Source organism: Stylophora pistillata, chromosome 5 (assembly GCF_964205215.1).
Source record: "Stylophora pistillata chromosome 5, jaStyPist1.2, whole genome shotgun sequence".
NCBI classification, from domain to species: domain Eukaryota; kingdom Metazoa; phylum Cnidaria; class Anthozoa; order Scleractinia; family Pocilloporidae; genus Stylophora; species Stylophora pistillata.
The window spans coordinates 16,717,335-16,731,151 of NC_142523.1; the positions used below are offsets into that span (position 1 = coordinate 16,717,335).

Sequence of the window (13,817 nt, forward strand, 5' to 3'; positions counted from 1 at the left end):
CCTTTTTAACAATGCACTTCATTTATCCCTTACCTAAATTATAGTTACAATTGTCTCAGTATCATAAAATAATGAAAATGAAGGGTAACTGACAGCCCGAAAAAACCTTAATTACTTAAAAAATGCTACGTTGCCAGTTATTTACATAATTTCGCAGTTTATGGTCGTTTATTGAAATAAAAAGTTTACAATGTAGGTACACGAGTGCACTCAATAAAACCAGGTGAAGGAAATTTAGAAGAATAAAAGACAGGGCAAACTGCTACAAGACAATGAAATAATAACTTTTGGTAAGATGGTGTTCTAATTTGCGCTTGCGAGGGCTCATTGAAGTGCAATTCATTTTATTTTTTATTCTTTCACTTACCTTCACGTCCTGTGTATCTGAGAACAAGTCCCTCGAAAATGTGTCAAAAGCGTCCATAGAAGACTCTACTAAATTGCCACCAATACTCCACAGGAAAGTGAAGAGGAAGGCGGTGCAAATAAGCGAGTGTAACTTGTTGGCATCCATATTAAAATCTGGGCCTCCTTTCTCTGGAAAAAAAAAGCTTTCTAGAAGGCAGCACATAGTTGTCACTTTATTTATGTCGACCTGAAAAAAAGAAGTATTCAGTGTTATAGTTAGATAAACACTTAAAGTTCTTTTGTCGGTCAAGTTACAAACTTTTAACAAATGTATGAACGGTTATAGTCTCAACGCCTTTGTTTTCTTGTCAATAAATCTTCATTGGAAGTTACGAGGCAATGGAAACTTTTCAAAGTTCGCCCTAGAACCCGTAGCAATTTGCTTTTACCAAATGTAGCCTGTCTACCAGTTACATTTCAACCCAGTTTACCTGTTGCATGGCTTGAACACATTTCTTCCTCGCAAAGTTGAGACCGTTATCCACGTAATTCTCAAACAGATTCATCAGATACTCCTGTAAGCAAAAAGTCGTAAGAAAAATTGATGTGGACTTTCGATAATACAGAGCAATGACCACGGTACGGTATAACGACCGTATTTATCAGACAGAGTCACTCAAATTTGGCCCAAATAGAAGAAAATGTATCAAAAATGTTTTCGGCCAGGGCCCCAAAGATGCACAAGTGTTTTGTATTCTTCTACCCTTTTTACTGTGATTAAGACAAGGAATTATTGAATCACCTTTGTGAGCCTTACTTTTAGACTCAATGTATCTGTTACAATGTTTCTGAAAGCCGAGAACCAGATAAGGTTGTACAGCTGGCAATTTTAATTCAACATACTAGATAACTTCGTATCGTCAGCCTCTTCAGCCGTTAGAGAATTGTAAGAAAATCGTGCAGGACTTCGGAAGATGTACCAGAGAGCAGCTTGAAGAAACCTGGATTTTTCTCAGAATCATTTTGCGCTACAAGCTTTCCTGCGTAAACTGAGTATCTAACTACAAAGTTCTTACTTGAAATTCCCGGATTTGTGGATTTGTCCCCTTGTTTTTAAACAGAAAACCGAATACTGGATGTTGACTTGTTGATACTACTGGATGGCAAATCTACACGTAAAAACCGTGAAATAAATACCTTTGTTTCATCTTTCATCTTTGTACACGTTCTCTGCATCCAGGACTTGACATATGGCCTCCAGCCTAGTTCATTAGGGTCCATGTACACCATACCACACCTGAAATAAACACACACAAAAATCGAACAACACAGCGTGAGGGAGTGGGCACGAAGACACAGGCAACCAAAGATGTCGCGTGCGCCGCATGTATTTCATAGTTTTAACGGATCTATCATTATCGATTATGGTTGTGTCACTATAACGTTTATCTGATTCCCCTCCTAAGCTCTGTAATATTCTTATGATTCTCCTTCATTGGCAGCTATTGGCAGTCAATTTCCTATACGTAGTTCTCACTTTTGACTCTGTTGGCAACGAATAATCCCTCCTTCGTTTCCCCTGAAAACCACGTGGTACCCCAAATTTCTCCACCTCACCCCGGGGATAAATAATGACTGGTCCCTGACAACAAATTACTTTTTGATGGCGTGTTTTTAATCTAAACATTGGTGAACAGAGTTAGGAGCCATACCTGCTGACTGTAGCTGGGGAAGCAACAGCAAGATCCTGCACCTCGAACAACATGTGCATGGTGTTGTTGAGTTTGATTCTCTCACTGTTTGCCAAACAGAGCATCTTGTTGTCATCCAAAACAGTGTTCATGTTTTCGATCCATAGAGCGTCCACAGGACCATCGCAGACAATCCACTTGTGATCTTCAGTAGTGTCCTATTTGATTCCGAAGCAATGAAACAGTTGTTAGTATGAGAAAAAGATTCAAATGATCAGCTCATCTCAACACACGCAGCATACACGACCACTAGCCACGTCACAGGCCATGACATTGCATCGTACCTGAACACAAACTCTAACAGTGACGGCCATGAGTCCGTCTCTCCATTCCATTGTGAGCTTGTTAATCTCCCCGTACAGCTCTCCCATACTAACAGCCTGTAATAACAAATAGGAGGACCTGACAAATGTGCTAACAACGCGAATTGACTTCCTTAGAAGAAGCACACCTAACGACAGTAAAATTCGATCATACCTTGGGATTCAACACGTATGTGCGAACTTTTTGGTAATAAGGATTTTCGTCTCCTTCTTCGTGTAATGTTGTCAGCGTGTCTTTAAGAACCTACAAGTGACAAAAGTAATGATAGGTATGGCCTACATCTAAAAATTAACGCTTTTTTTTTTTTGGTAAAGAGCAGATTAGAAGTCCACACACAGTTCATCTTACAACCCGTATGCAAGGGTTTCAATTAAAGGCGGTTACCGCTGGTGTACCGCCGCCGCCTATAAGACATCTTACCGCTGTCTCTTTACCTCGAAAGCAGACTGTTGAGTTTAGGTTTCGCCTTCCGGCCCCTTTTCCGGCCACAACCGCCTGTTACAACAACGCCAGCCGCTTATGGAAAAAGTTTATTGAACGCGTTATGTATAGGATAATGAAGTGAGTGACAGTGCTAACCTCATAGCTTGTTGTCTTCCCCCCTCCAGTGGGTCCTACAGTCATCACACCATGCCGCACAATCATTGTCTCGTACAACTGGATAGTCTTTTTTACCATTGAAGGAACAACCTCAAGGAACAAAATTTGAAATGTTATGTGTGGGATTCCATAACCACTGCAACTGATAAGCTTTAATGTGCGAGATGAGCAGCATGTGATGTTCAACAACGAAAAGGCTGCAGCGTAGCACTGTCATCGTCTGTTATCATTCGCCGTTCCCTGATGACAGCGTCATCCCACACTTGTATCATTCAATAATGAGTCCTTACGAGGCCGAAACAGCTGTCCAAAAAATAACTTACTGATAAAAATAAAAAATAACTTGCTGATAAAAATAACTTACTTTACACGATATTTTTAGTGCACAAGACTTGGTGTCAACATCATGGACACCTTGGTGTGAATTCTGTCGCCAAAACCCGTTCTTACATCCCCCCCCCCCCCACCCCTAATGAATACCAACTCATTCAGATTCCGTTTCACTCCATTGACTGTCAATAAAGAGAGTGCAATACCTGACAACCTTTCTTGAGCAAGCATTCTTCAATAGTAGCTTGTAGTTTGCCATAATCGTGATCTGGAATCTCCTTACCGGGGAAAAGATCTGATAGGATGGCCTTGAGAAAAAGAACACAGGTACCAATGAGTTAAGAGAAACATTCAAACCGGTAATGACAACAACTCAGTATACAGAACGCGATTCTTTAATCCTTCGACCCTTGAGAGTGACCAGTATCTAAGTTTTTCTTACAATATCACATTAAGGCCAGGAGAATAAAACAACTGATTACAGAAGCTCTTCAATGTTTATCAAAATCTCCTTGTTAGCACCTCAGGAAATGCATAGAGAAGAGTAACGAGAACATGCATATTGATGTTGAGGTGTAAAGGGTTAAAATACATAGTATATAAATTACAAATGAGCCCTGAATTACTTACTCTGAAGAGCTCAGCGTCCTGTTTAAGAAACTTGGGCAAGTTGCTGTCCCTCAGAGCTCTGATGAGCACGATATCTTCATTCAGATTAGGGTTTCCTCTCTTAAGCGCTCCAGCCATAACAAGCACAGACTTGACAGCTCTCATACCAAAGTCATAATGATCCTGTTGAGAAAGCTGTTCACTGCACAATCGGTACATCTGCACCATCTTCCGAGCCAGGTTTTTAGAGGATTCAAAGCCTTCGGAATACAGGATCACTTCCGCAATCAAGGCTGCAAACAGACAAGTAAGGGCCGGTCGTTTAAACAAAGTTTAGCCGTCGTTTAACAAAACCGCGTTCAAAGCCATCTTCAATTTAGCAGAACCTTCTATCTGAACGTTTACTTAATTAAATGAACTCTGTTACAGAAAATCTCTGATCTCGGATCTCTGCTTGCGTACAACTGCGGTTTGGGTTAGACCTCGTGTAAATAACCGGCCCTAAATGTTTAAACTCTTCGATCAAAAAAGGTGTTACGCTTTTCAAGAGAGCTTTTTATTTATCAATGAACATTTCTTGAGGTTCAACATTTTTCTGATTTGAAATTTGATAAAGCATTATGGTTGTCTTTAACCTCAAATCTATTACCACACTCTGAAACAGAAGAAAACAAAAAGTGAACTGGATTGAAACATTTTCAACCACAAAGAGTTTGAAACATGACACCAACGAGAAATTAATGGTAATGATGACAACTATACATCAATTAATTATGTGTAAAGTTTGGGCTTGATCATAAAACAAAGAAAGAAGTTACTCGTCTTGTCACGGGTGTAAGAGAAAGAGCGAACTGGGTCCTACTAGAAATTAAACCCCAGACCTTCGGGTTCAGTGTTCCAATGCTCTACCATTGAGCTAAAGGGAACTCTGTGGTGAGCTGGGCCAATATCAGAAATAAACGTTGTAGGGTTACGGACTGAAGAGAACGCAGTAAACCTCGCACACTTACCATAGTCTGGTACCATCATAGCCATCGGTCTGAACAAGGCCTTTAAGTTGTCCGGTAATTCTGTCCGACCAGCATAGCCAGGGTTCATTGTGATGAATGCCGCACAGCTTGGAATAAGTTTGATCTCACGCCCTTCAAACATGAAACGGGATGCCTACAGCAACAAAACATTCTCTCAACGATTTTTCCTTTAAAACGTAAAAGTGTCAAGCTAATGAGCCTATAGCAGTTTCAGAACACAATAAAAAATTTTACCTTTGCAACTTTGGCGTTTCTTATGGTGAGAAGCTGCTGAGCAATAACAGACAATACTTCGATGTCAATTCTGTTGAACTCGTCAAAACAGCACCAGGCTCCTGACTGAGCCAAGCCGGAAAAGAAGCGTCCCATCATCTTGAAGTCCAGTCCTTCAGAGCAGTTGAACACCACGCATTGCTTAGCCAGGGCCTTAGCTAAGTCCTACATATAAACCACAGAAGAGATATCGATCTGTGACTTTATTGCAGTCAGACCTTACATAAGGAGCGAGTTCTATGAAACTTTTCATACAGCATTGTGAAAATCTAAAAAGAGAGAAATCTGGCAGTCTGCGTTTTCGGGGCTTTTTCACGAAACATGACGAATTCAAAATAAATTCAAGACCAATTTAGGAAACTTTCGCGCGATCAATTGTTCTCTACTCGATTTTCATTCGCAGGTCAAATGAAATTTATTTCGTTAAAACTGAATTACTATTTTGTCAGTAGAGAGTCAATGCAAGACGAAGCATCATTATATAAATGAAGCTTTATTGTCTAAGGCTAATGGTTTACCTTAGTAGTCTCTGTTTTTCCTGTCCCAGCGGGCCCTGCGGGTGCACCTCCCAAGTCAAGCTGTAGTGCTCCCATCAAACACAAGTAGCACCGATCCTTTAAACAAAGAGACACCATTTGTTCCGCTATGACAGAGACATGCAAGGTCTCGCATACTCAATTTGTTAAGTTGTGAAATGCTTTTCTTTTAAAAAGAATTCAATTGAAGGTGATGTTTAGATATTACATCTGTGGCTTGTTACATGTGGTCGTGTGTACAAACTTATCAACAAATTACTGGAATACATCACACTGATAATTTTTGTCATACAAAAAGCACCTAGGACGGAATTATGTTGCAATACGTCGCACGAAGTCGATCTGGTTTGAACCTGCGTGACAATCCAAGCTGAAAACTGATGTCTAAGCAACTCGTTTGGAAGGCAATACACATTGAGCGGTTTACCACAAAGACCGGTTGCACTGATCTGTAGTGATGTATTTAATGAAAAGCAAAGAGAGTATGCAAACGCAGTAAGAGCACCGAGCTAAACTATATCCACGCTGCAGTGGCACAAAATCCTTTTTTGAAAATACCCATAGGAGCACACAGATGATTCATTAAAGACTTGCAATTTAAATATGTCTTACTGTGAGTGGTGTGATGACCAAGCGAGGTGAGGCACCAAGGTACTCGTAACCATATATGTACAAAGAGTTAGACATGCGCACAACACAGTTGTCCAGGTCAGGATCCCAGTAATAACGTAGCTGTTTCACCCACTCAAAACTGTTCACATTATCAACCTGAAGTATTCAACAAACAATAAGGTCAATTCTATGTAAGGTTAAAGGTTTGAGGCGTCTCCTAGGGACCTAACTTTAACAAAAAGTTCGCAAAATCAACAACAGTTGAGCGAAAGACTCGAAGGAAATAAAACTACGGTCTCAATTTATCTTTGATGATGATGATGATGATGATGATGATGATGATGATGATGATGATGATGATGAAATCTTTATTATTATAGATCAAACTAAACACTTGCAGACATACGTGCAAGTTTAAAACGGATCTCTACAAACATTAAACTAAATGAAATTAAAAAGAGACCTATTTATAACACAGCGCTTTGTCCAAGCAGTGTTCGTTTCCATCAAATTTAGGTGCAGTAAAGAGATAAGTCAAGTGGAAGTGGAAGTGTAAATTTTAAAAAATGCGATAAGCAGTGCAGCTTTATGCAAATTTAATGCACTTTATTACATCTCTCAGTTAGTAGGCACGCCATGACTGGTCCATTTAGCGGGCCATATTTCACCGCACGGCCCGCTGGATTCAAAAGTTTGTTTCAACTGAAATCTTCCTCTCTATTTGAACCCAGAGATATCATAAATATCTTACTAACCTGGTTTCCTCGGTCCGTACTCTGAGTTACGAACCTGATTTTTGCCACTCGGATTTATGACCCACGCGGTTAACTAACATTACAGACTTCGAAGTCGGTTTGTAAAAGGTATCCTATTGATGACTTTTCGCTCGTTGATGCCAATGTACGTTAACGAAATTCATCGCTACTGATATTTCACTTCATTAAAATGAAACACATAAAGCTGCTAATCCAATTTTCAGACTGCGTCAAACTTAATTAAAACGACAGCAAGGTAAAATGCAACATCGCCTATTTTATCACCAAGCATCAAGATAAAAATCAAGACAAGACGAGTTAAGATATGTTAATGCAGCTGTATGCAATAATAAAGTTAATAACCTGATGCTCCACCATTCCTGTGACTATATCCCTTGCATGCACATCAATAGTAATTAAAGCACACAGAATGTTCCTGGTCAGTTTTGGAAGCTCTCCACGAACCAGTGCAGCAAGCTTGTTCAAATTCTAGGGGGGAGTTAGAATAAAAAAATAGTATCAGCTTAAAATACTATCGTGTCTCAGGAGTTAAAAAATTTACGTCATAATCTGCTCCCCTTTTTGACCCCTTTTTCAGCGATGAAAACGAAGTCGTGTTGTGCTGTGCTGTGCTTGATCAAAGATCAAAGTGTCTCAAGCGCAGTTTATGAAAATGTGAACCAATCATAGGAATCAAAAACTAATAAAAGTTTGTAATGTCTTACAGTGACACAAATCTGTTCGGCTTCCTTCATTGCCTCTAACCTATCACCTTCCTTAACCAAACATTCCGTGATATCACGACACCACATGGTCTGAGAAATGGTCAGAACAACCTACAACAACAAACAGTTAAGGAACAAATTAAACATTTTACTTACTTGCCCATGATGCATTCTGTATTTGAAAAAGCTTAACGATTATGAATGTATAAAAGCTGTTTAAGGAAAAGAGGTTAATAGCACCCTGTTTAAAAGTGTAATTCTTAAACAAATATCGACTGAGATGAGATAAGTTAGGAGTGAAACTCCCTAAAAAGCCTTCAAAACATTTTGGCTCTCCAACTATTAAATTACTGTTCTTCTTTATATCGTATCGTTGATCTTTTATAACCAGGACATATGGCTGAGTAATAAATAACAGAATTCAAATAACACACGGTGTTGACAAGTACAGAAATGTGACAAATATGATTTAGTGGTATATACCACACAAGGGAATAGTGCTTTTCGTGCGCGCTGATCGGCTAGTTCGGAAGCAAATAGCGAGATGAGACAAAATCGCGCGTCAGGAGTTTAATTTTGACCATTTTTCGGTATATTACAAGAAATAAACTACGCTTTTGGTAGCTGTGTGGTATGCATTAAACAATTATCCACCTTAGTTTTGGTGAAAGTGGTGGAAATTTACCTCCACTTTGATGAATAATTGTTAATTATAGACACAGTATAGCGTTAGTTTACCTGGCTCGGATGTAGTGTAACCCATTCTTCTCTCGGTTTGCTCTCATAATCAGTTATAGAAGCCTTGGCTAGTTTTCTGAGTGAAGAAACCATGGACTCCTCAACCTTACCAAGCCAGTCTTCCACATTACCACGAGCCTTCAAACCCTTCAACAAATAGTAAAAAAAGGCATAAGTTTGACTAGAACCTCTGGCAAAAACTAGTAGCCCTACATTTATGTTAAAAACAAAAAGGACAGGAAGGAAATCTGGTTGTTCACCTTTGTAAGTCCAACTCTCTCGCCTTCAGGCGAGATCATTGCAAGGATATCATTAGTCTTTGTTTCAGCTGCCTTACCAGCTGAGGTGGCTGTAAAAACAGACAATGCAGCAAACGTTAGACAAACCTAAGACAAACGCTAGTCTCTTGAATACAGAGGACATACAACTGCAATGTACATCAGTCGCAAAGGATGGATATAGCAAGGACTGGAGGGAACTTTCCTATTTTGAAGCTCGCTTGAACTAACCCTACAATCTATTATACTCGTCACAGGAGCATTCTGTGATCTATTTTTTCCTACTTATGCTTTTCTTTAAAGGACCGAACGCATTGACTTATGATGTGGTTTATCTAACATAAAGCGGAGACTCAAAGAGAGGGTGACAATGAGTATTGGAATACATAAAGTGGCTTTTTAAACAGTAAATTTTAAGTATGGAAACGATTGCTTCTGCAATTAGACGGGCCAAATCGGACAGTTACGTCGCCAACAAATCTCAGCTACCAAGCCAATACTAACCAATCAAAACGATCAATCCAATACTAGCCAATCAAAATGATCAATCCAATACTAGCCAATCAAACTTATCAAACCAATACTAGCCAATCAAAATTATCAATCCAATACTAGCCAATCAAAATGATGGAAACTTCTCAGGTGAGCAGGTTGAGATGTCCATACTGAAAACAAACATGAACGAAATTAACCTGTCCAATGACTTTTATTCGCTATCAAAAAGAAGGGTTTTGCTCTTACATTCAATTTTTCATTTCTGACTTTCCCGCAGCTCGTTAATGACAATTAATTGGCAATAGGACTGATTGGAGTACAATTCAACGGCAATCATGCTCGTGATTTCACATTACTCTTGCGCTACGCCCGTCGCCAATTTGCGATGACTCGTCCGATTTCTCATTGAATTGTTCTCCATTCCGTCTTAGTACTGTTACACAGTAGTACTCACGTCTCTCTCCTGTTGGTGTGACTGGTTTTTCAGCCGCTGATGGTGTGGGAGGTGGCTGAGAAGCACTACCAAACTCAAGTCTGAGAAAAGTTCAATAAATGGGAAAAACGTGTTGGACGGATTTTTCTTTCGAACTTTTATATGGTATATTGATGCTTTAAAGCTGAGAAGTACAAAAACTTACTTTGAAATGGCATCGAAACACTTTTGCAAGTGAGGCTGAACAGCATGCGGATTGCGCGTCTGTGATAAGATTTCCAACAACTCGTCGTTTGAAAGGAAATAGAACCTAAAATAACAAAGGAGAGTGTCATTCACCATAAAACACTTAGTCACCACTTACACTAGAACTGAGCCAACAACAAACGAAGAACCTTAAAGTTTTCATTTCATAATTACCTTGGGAATATTACACATTTGGACTCCAGGTACGCCTCAAGACACTTCTGAATTTGATCTAAAAGGGCATTGTTATTTTGAAATATCTCGAGCAGTCCTGAAACAGAAAACAAATAAAGCATTTCAAATTTCATTTACCACAAAAACTTGGACCACAATTGGGCTAAAACCTATCCTAATTGTAATGAGAAACCCGTACCGATTTCAGTGTAGAAGTTCCCACTTTTCTATCAATTCACAAAATTCTGAATAGCATTTTCAGTTGGCTGATGATTTACAAACTTTTCTTCTGTCTTTTTTTCCCAGAAGTGGGTCACTATGTTGGTGAACCAATAGAAAGCGCTGTCTATTGTTCGAGTAAATAACTAGTGGAAGCGAACATTGAAAAAATCATCAAGTCTTTTCTTCTTCTTTTACTTTCAAGTGCTTTGATGACTGTGTCTTACTTCAGGCAAAGGAATCACCAGTCCCCTCATGAAATAATGAATACCAGTAATAAACACAGTCACTCTGTCAGGATTCAGATGTATTCAATGTGAATGCATTTTAAAATCACCAATGATACTTTATTATTATAAAAGGGTTGAGTTTCTAGAGAAACTGAGGTGGTGTGTCGGCAGAGCGTATTACAAGACAATTTGTTTTTATAAACTGAGTTGACATTGTAAATTGGCCACCGTATAGAGTTTGTATAGCTAATGTTTGGAGTGTTGGCCTTTTTCAGAGTACAGCGTCATTAGCTTCGTCAATTGTCTTTTGCTCTGACGAAGGGCTAACGCTCGAAACTTCAGCTTTAGAAAGTAGTCCAAACATTTTACGTTGGTCAATTTACATCACGTCAACTCACTTGATAAAACCAAATTACTTTACTTTCATATTTAACTCTTCTTAGTGGGATGTTTAGTCAGGTCAGTTAGTCAGCCACCTTAGAGGAACCTTCAGTGGCAGCTGGCGGTTATAACACACTCTGGAAAAGATAAAAAATTCCAGGCAGCTCTACAACAACACTCACCTGGTTGGGTAGCTGCTCTAAGAGCATTGGGAAGCCTGTGGACTTTTCTCATGACTTCCTTCCATGACTTGTCTACTGTCAGAAACATTTTGGCTTCAGCTGGTAGCTGACGCTGGATATCTGGAGCACTAAAGATGCTCTCGAGGTATAACCAGTTACGCTGGCAAGTCATCCACTCATCCTGATAAAGTAATAACAATATAACTCTCAAGTGTTTATAATTCTTACTCCTTGATTATGTTTTTTTTCTAAAACCCGGAGATGGAAAAGCACTGGGTGAAAGTGTGCTTTAAGTAGGTTTTACTTAGCCTATAAATATCGTTGACATACAATTTATCTTAAATAGCTTAACAATTTGGGAAGTATCTCTGAAAAGTATGATTCACTGTAAGCATCACTGAAAAGTAAATTCTAGCATATAAATAGTATAAAACGGTTGACGTATCTACGATGACCGCAGGTAATAATCATGATCACAACATAGCTTCGCAGGAAAAAAACACGTCCATTAATTCGACTCCTCCACAAGACTTGTAAGTCAGAAACTTTGAATCTCTTCAGGTCGTGATCGCATCACGGTTTATCCATCCTGTCAGACGAGCGCTTTATGAGTTTTGTTTTTCTTAGTAAAAACTTCTTGTCCCAAACAAACTAGCAGGTTCCTGATTTAAAAGCATCATATACATGTAAAATAACTTTGGAATGTAGATGCATGTTAATGAATTCTCACCAGTGTTTCACTGAAGAGATGAAGTTGCCTTTGCCAGTCATCCACTCTTGGTCTGATTGGGCCAACATGTCGAGAACCAGCAATAGTGGATATATTAATCTGTAGAGAGAGTGGAGAGAGACAAAGTCATCGACTGATCATTTCCAAACATTGCTGAACAAATTCTAATCACCATGCTGTCATCAAGGAGAGCCTGGATATCATCAATTCCACCGAGGATGAACACGTCTTTTGAGTCACGATGGGGTAACACGATGAACTCTGTTTGCTTCCAGGAATCTTCAACCTGTACAGCATCAATAAAACAAACACGTGTATCAGCTTTTTTATGCGATTGCATGAATTGCAGCTCACCTGTTACGACCATGGCACTAATTTCGTGCGCCATGATAGGTAAATTTAGCGAGCCTAAATACAAAAGTTTGTTTGCATTGAAATATTCCCCTCTTGTGAACCCAGAGATATCATAGATATCTTATTAACCTTCAAACACTGCAAGTCCGATACTGTAGGTTATGGGACCTCCTTTTTTCCTCTCAAATTTAACCCCTGTGCCAAATCCAAGTGGAAAAAAACTCGGTCAATAACTTAAAGTACGGATCTAAGAGATATCAATTTTGACTTCAGCTTCGTTTTATTTAAGGTACACTACATTACAAATGCACAGTCATGAGCAGGGTTTTTTGTCCAAACCTTCTTGAGGATTCCTTCAAGAGATGCTTCACTAGACGCCTGCCCAGAGACTTCTTCAATAGCTTCTGTATGTTCAAAGGCATCGATCTTGTTTAGTAATCCCAGAGTGAGTGGTTCTTCTTCAGTAAAGTGGTAACCAAAGATTTGTTGAATGTGCTCCCAGTGGCGAGGTTTCAGAGCTGGGTTACGCAGGTTCGTTATCACTGGCAACTATATGAAAACAAGTCAATGACGTATGTGGTTAATTAACTATTGTGACTGAATTTTCATACTGTGACCACTAACAAGCCCAAACAATTCAGAGTACTTCTCTTAATCATGAAACGACCATGGTCTTTGGGTGCTGTGAAGTATTAATCTGCTTATTAAAACTTCTGACTGAGATAAAAGCATTGAGAAAGACCAGCTTTGAGATTATTCGTGTTAAATAGGATTCCTCTAAGTTATTTTCAATTCTCTTCAATTCATATGTCCCTGTGTTCATATCTACCTTATGTCTCATTCCTTCCACTTTTTCTTTCAGTATTGGTACCACTGAGTTGGGAGGCAGACCTTTCTCCAACTGCATAACTGTCTTAGCATACTTCATCACTTGGTTGCTCAGAGCTTCTGGGTTGAGCTCTTCAAAAGGAAGCTGAAAAATTTTTGCATGCACAGTCAACTTCTTCAAGTTTTGGAAAATAGACTCACTTTGAAATAGGTTGTCCAGGAATCAAGAGGCTTTATTATCAATAAGCCACAAGAAAAAAACAAACAAACAAACAGCTAAAAATTTTGTAAAGTACATACATGTAATGAACTGTGCCCACCATGGAGAGACTTGATTAAGTAATCAAATTTGTAACAACTTAGCATGAGAAAAGCAAAAGGGAAAATGACATATTAAAAAAAGAATGCAGAAGAGTAACACCCACCTCAAGCCATTCACCAGTAACATCATCCCATTCCACAAGTGAGTTCCACAATGCCTGCTTGAGCTTGAGCTCTGCATGAACTTCTTCAAGTTCTTCAAACTTGGCCACCTCCACCTATGAGAAGTGCAGAATTGTTAGATTAAACCTCATAATGCATTATACAAATATTGAGAGCATCAGTACAAGTTTAAGTTTTTGTTACCTCTAGTC

General features: G+C 39.1%; 1 protein-coding gene across 1 annotated transcript in view; it reads right to left on the reverse strand.

The window, feature by feature from the left end:
• The window catches only part of LOC111325085 (dynein axonemal heavy chain 6), a 51,682-nt gene that overhangs the window by 24,813 nt on the left and 13,052 nt on the right, over positions 1-13,817 (reverse strand). The window contains exons 18-43 of the mRNA XM_022928813.2: positions 13,608-13,721; positions 13,184-13,327; positions 12,694-12,903; positions 12,173-12,286; positions 12,001-12,099; positions 11,271-11,451; positions 10,259-10,355; positions 10,044-10,148; positions 9,860-9,939; positions 8,893-8,981; positions 8,633-8,779; positions 7,895-8,005; positions 7,533-7,658; positions 6,415-6,570; positions 5,785-5,880; positions 5,228-5,431; positions 4,973-5,126; positions 3,984-4,255; positions 3,560-3,661; positions 3,003-3,113; positions 2,577-2,666; positions 2,384-2,479; positions 2,061-2,257; positions 1,546-1,645; positions 840-923; positions 368-595 (exon numbers count right to left, since the gene is read on the reverse strand). Of these exons, the coding sequence (XP_022784548.2) occupies positions 368-595; positions 840-923; positions 1,546-1,645; positions 2,061-2,257; positions 2,384-2,479; positions 2,577-2,666; positions 3,003-3,113; positions 3,560-3,661; positions 3,984-4,255; positions 4,973-5,126; positions 5,228-5,431; positions 5,785-5,880; positions 6,415-6,570; positions 7,533-7,658; positions 7,895-8,005; positions 8,633-8,779; positions 8,893-8,981; positions 9,860-9,939; positions 10,044-10,148; positions 10,259-10,355; positions 11,271-11,451; positions 12,001-12,099; positions 12,173-12,286; positions 12,694-12,903; positions 13,184-13,327; positions 13,608-13,721 (3,507 nt within the window). The remainder of the gene's footprint in view (positions 1-367; positions 596-839; positions 924-1,545; positions 1,646-2,060; positions 2,258-2,383; positions 2,480-2,576; positions 2,667-3,002; positions 3,114-3,559; positions 3,662-3,983; positions 4,256-4,972; positions 5,127-5,227; positions 5,432-5,784; positions 5,881-6,414; positions 6,571-7,532; positions 7,659-7,894; positions 8,006-8,632; positions 8,780-8,892; positions 8,982-9,859; positions 9,940-10,043; positions 10,149-10,258; positions 10,356-11,270; positions 11,452-12,000; positions 12,100-12,172; positions 12,287-12,693; positions 12,904-13,183; positions 13,328-13,607; positions 13,722-13,817) is intronic.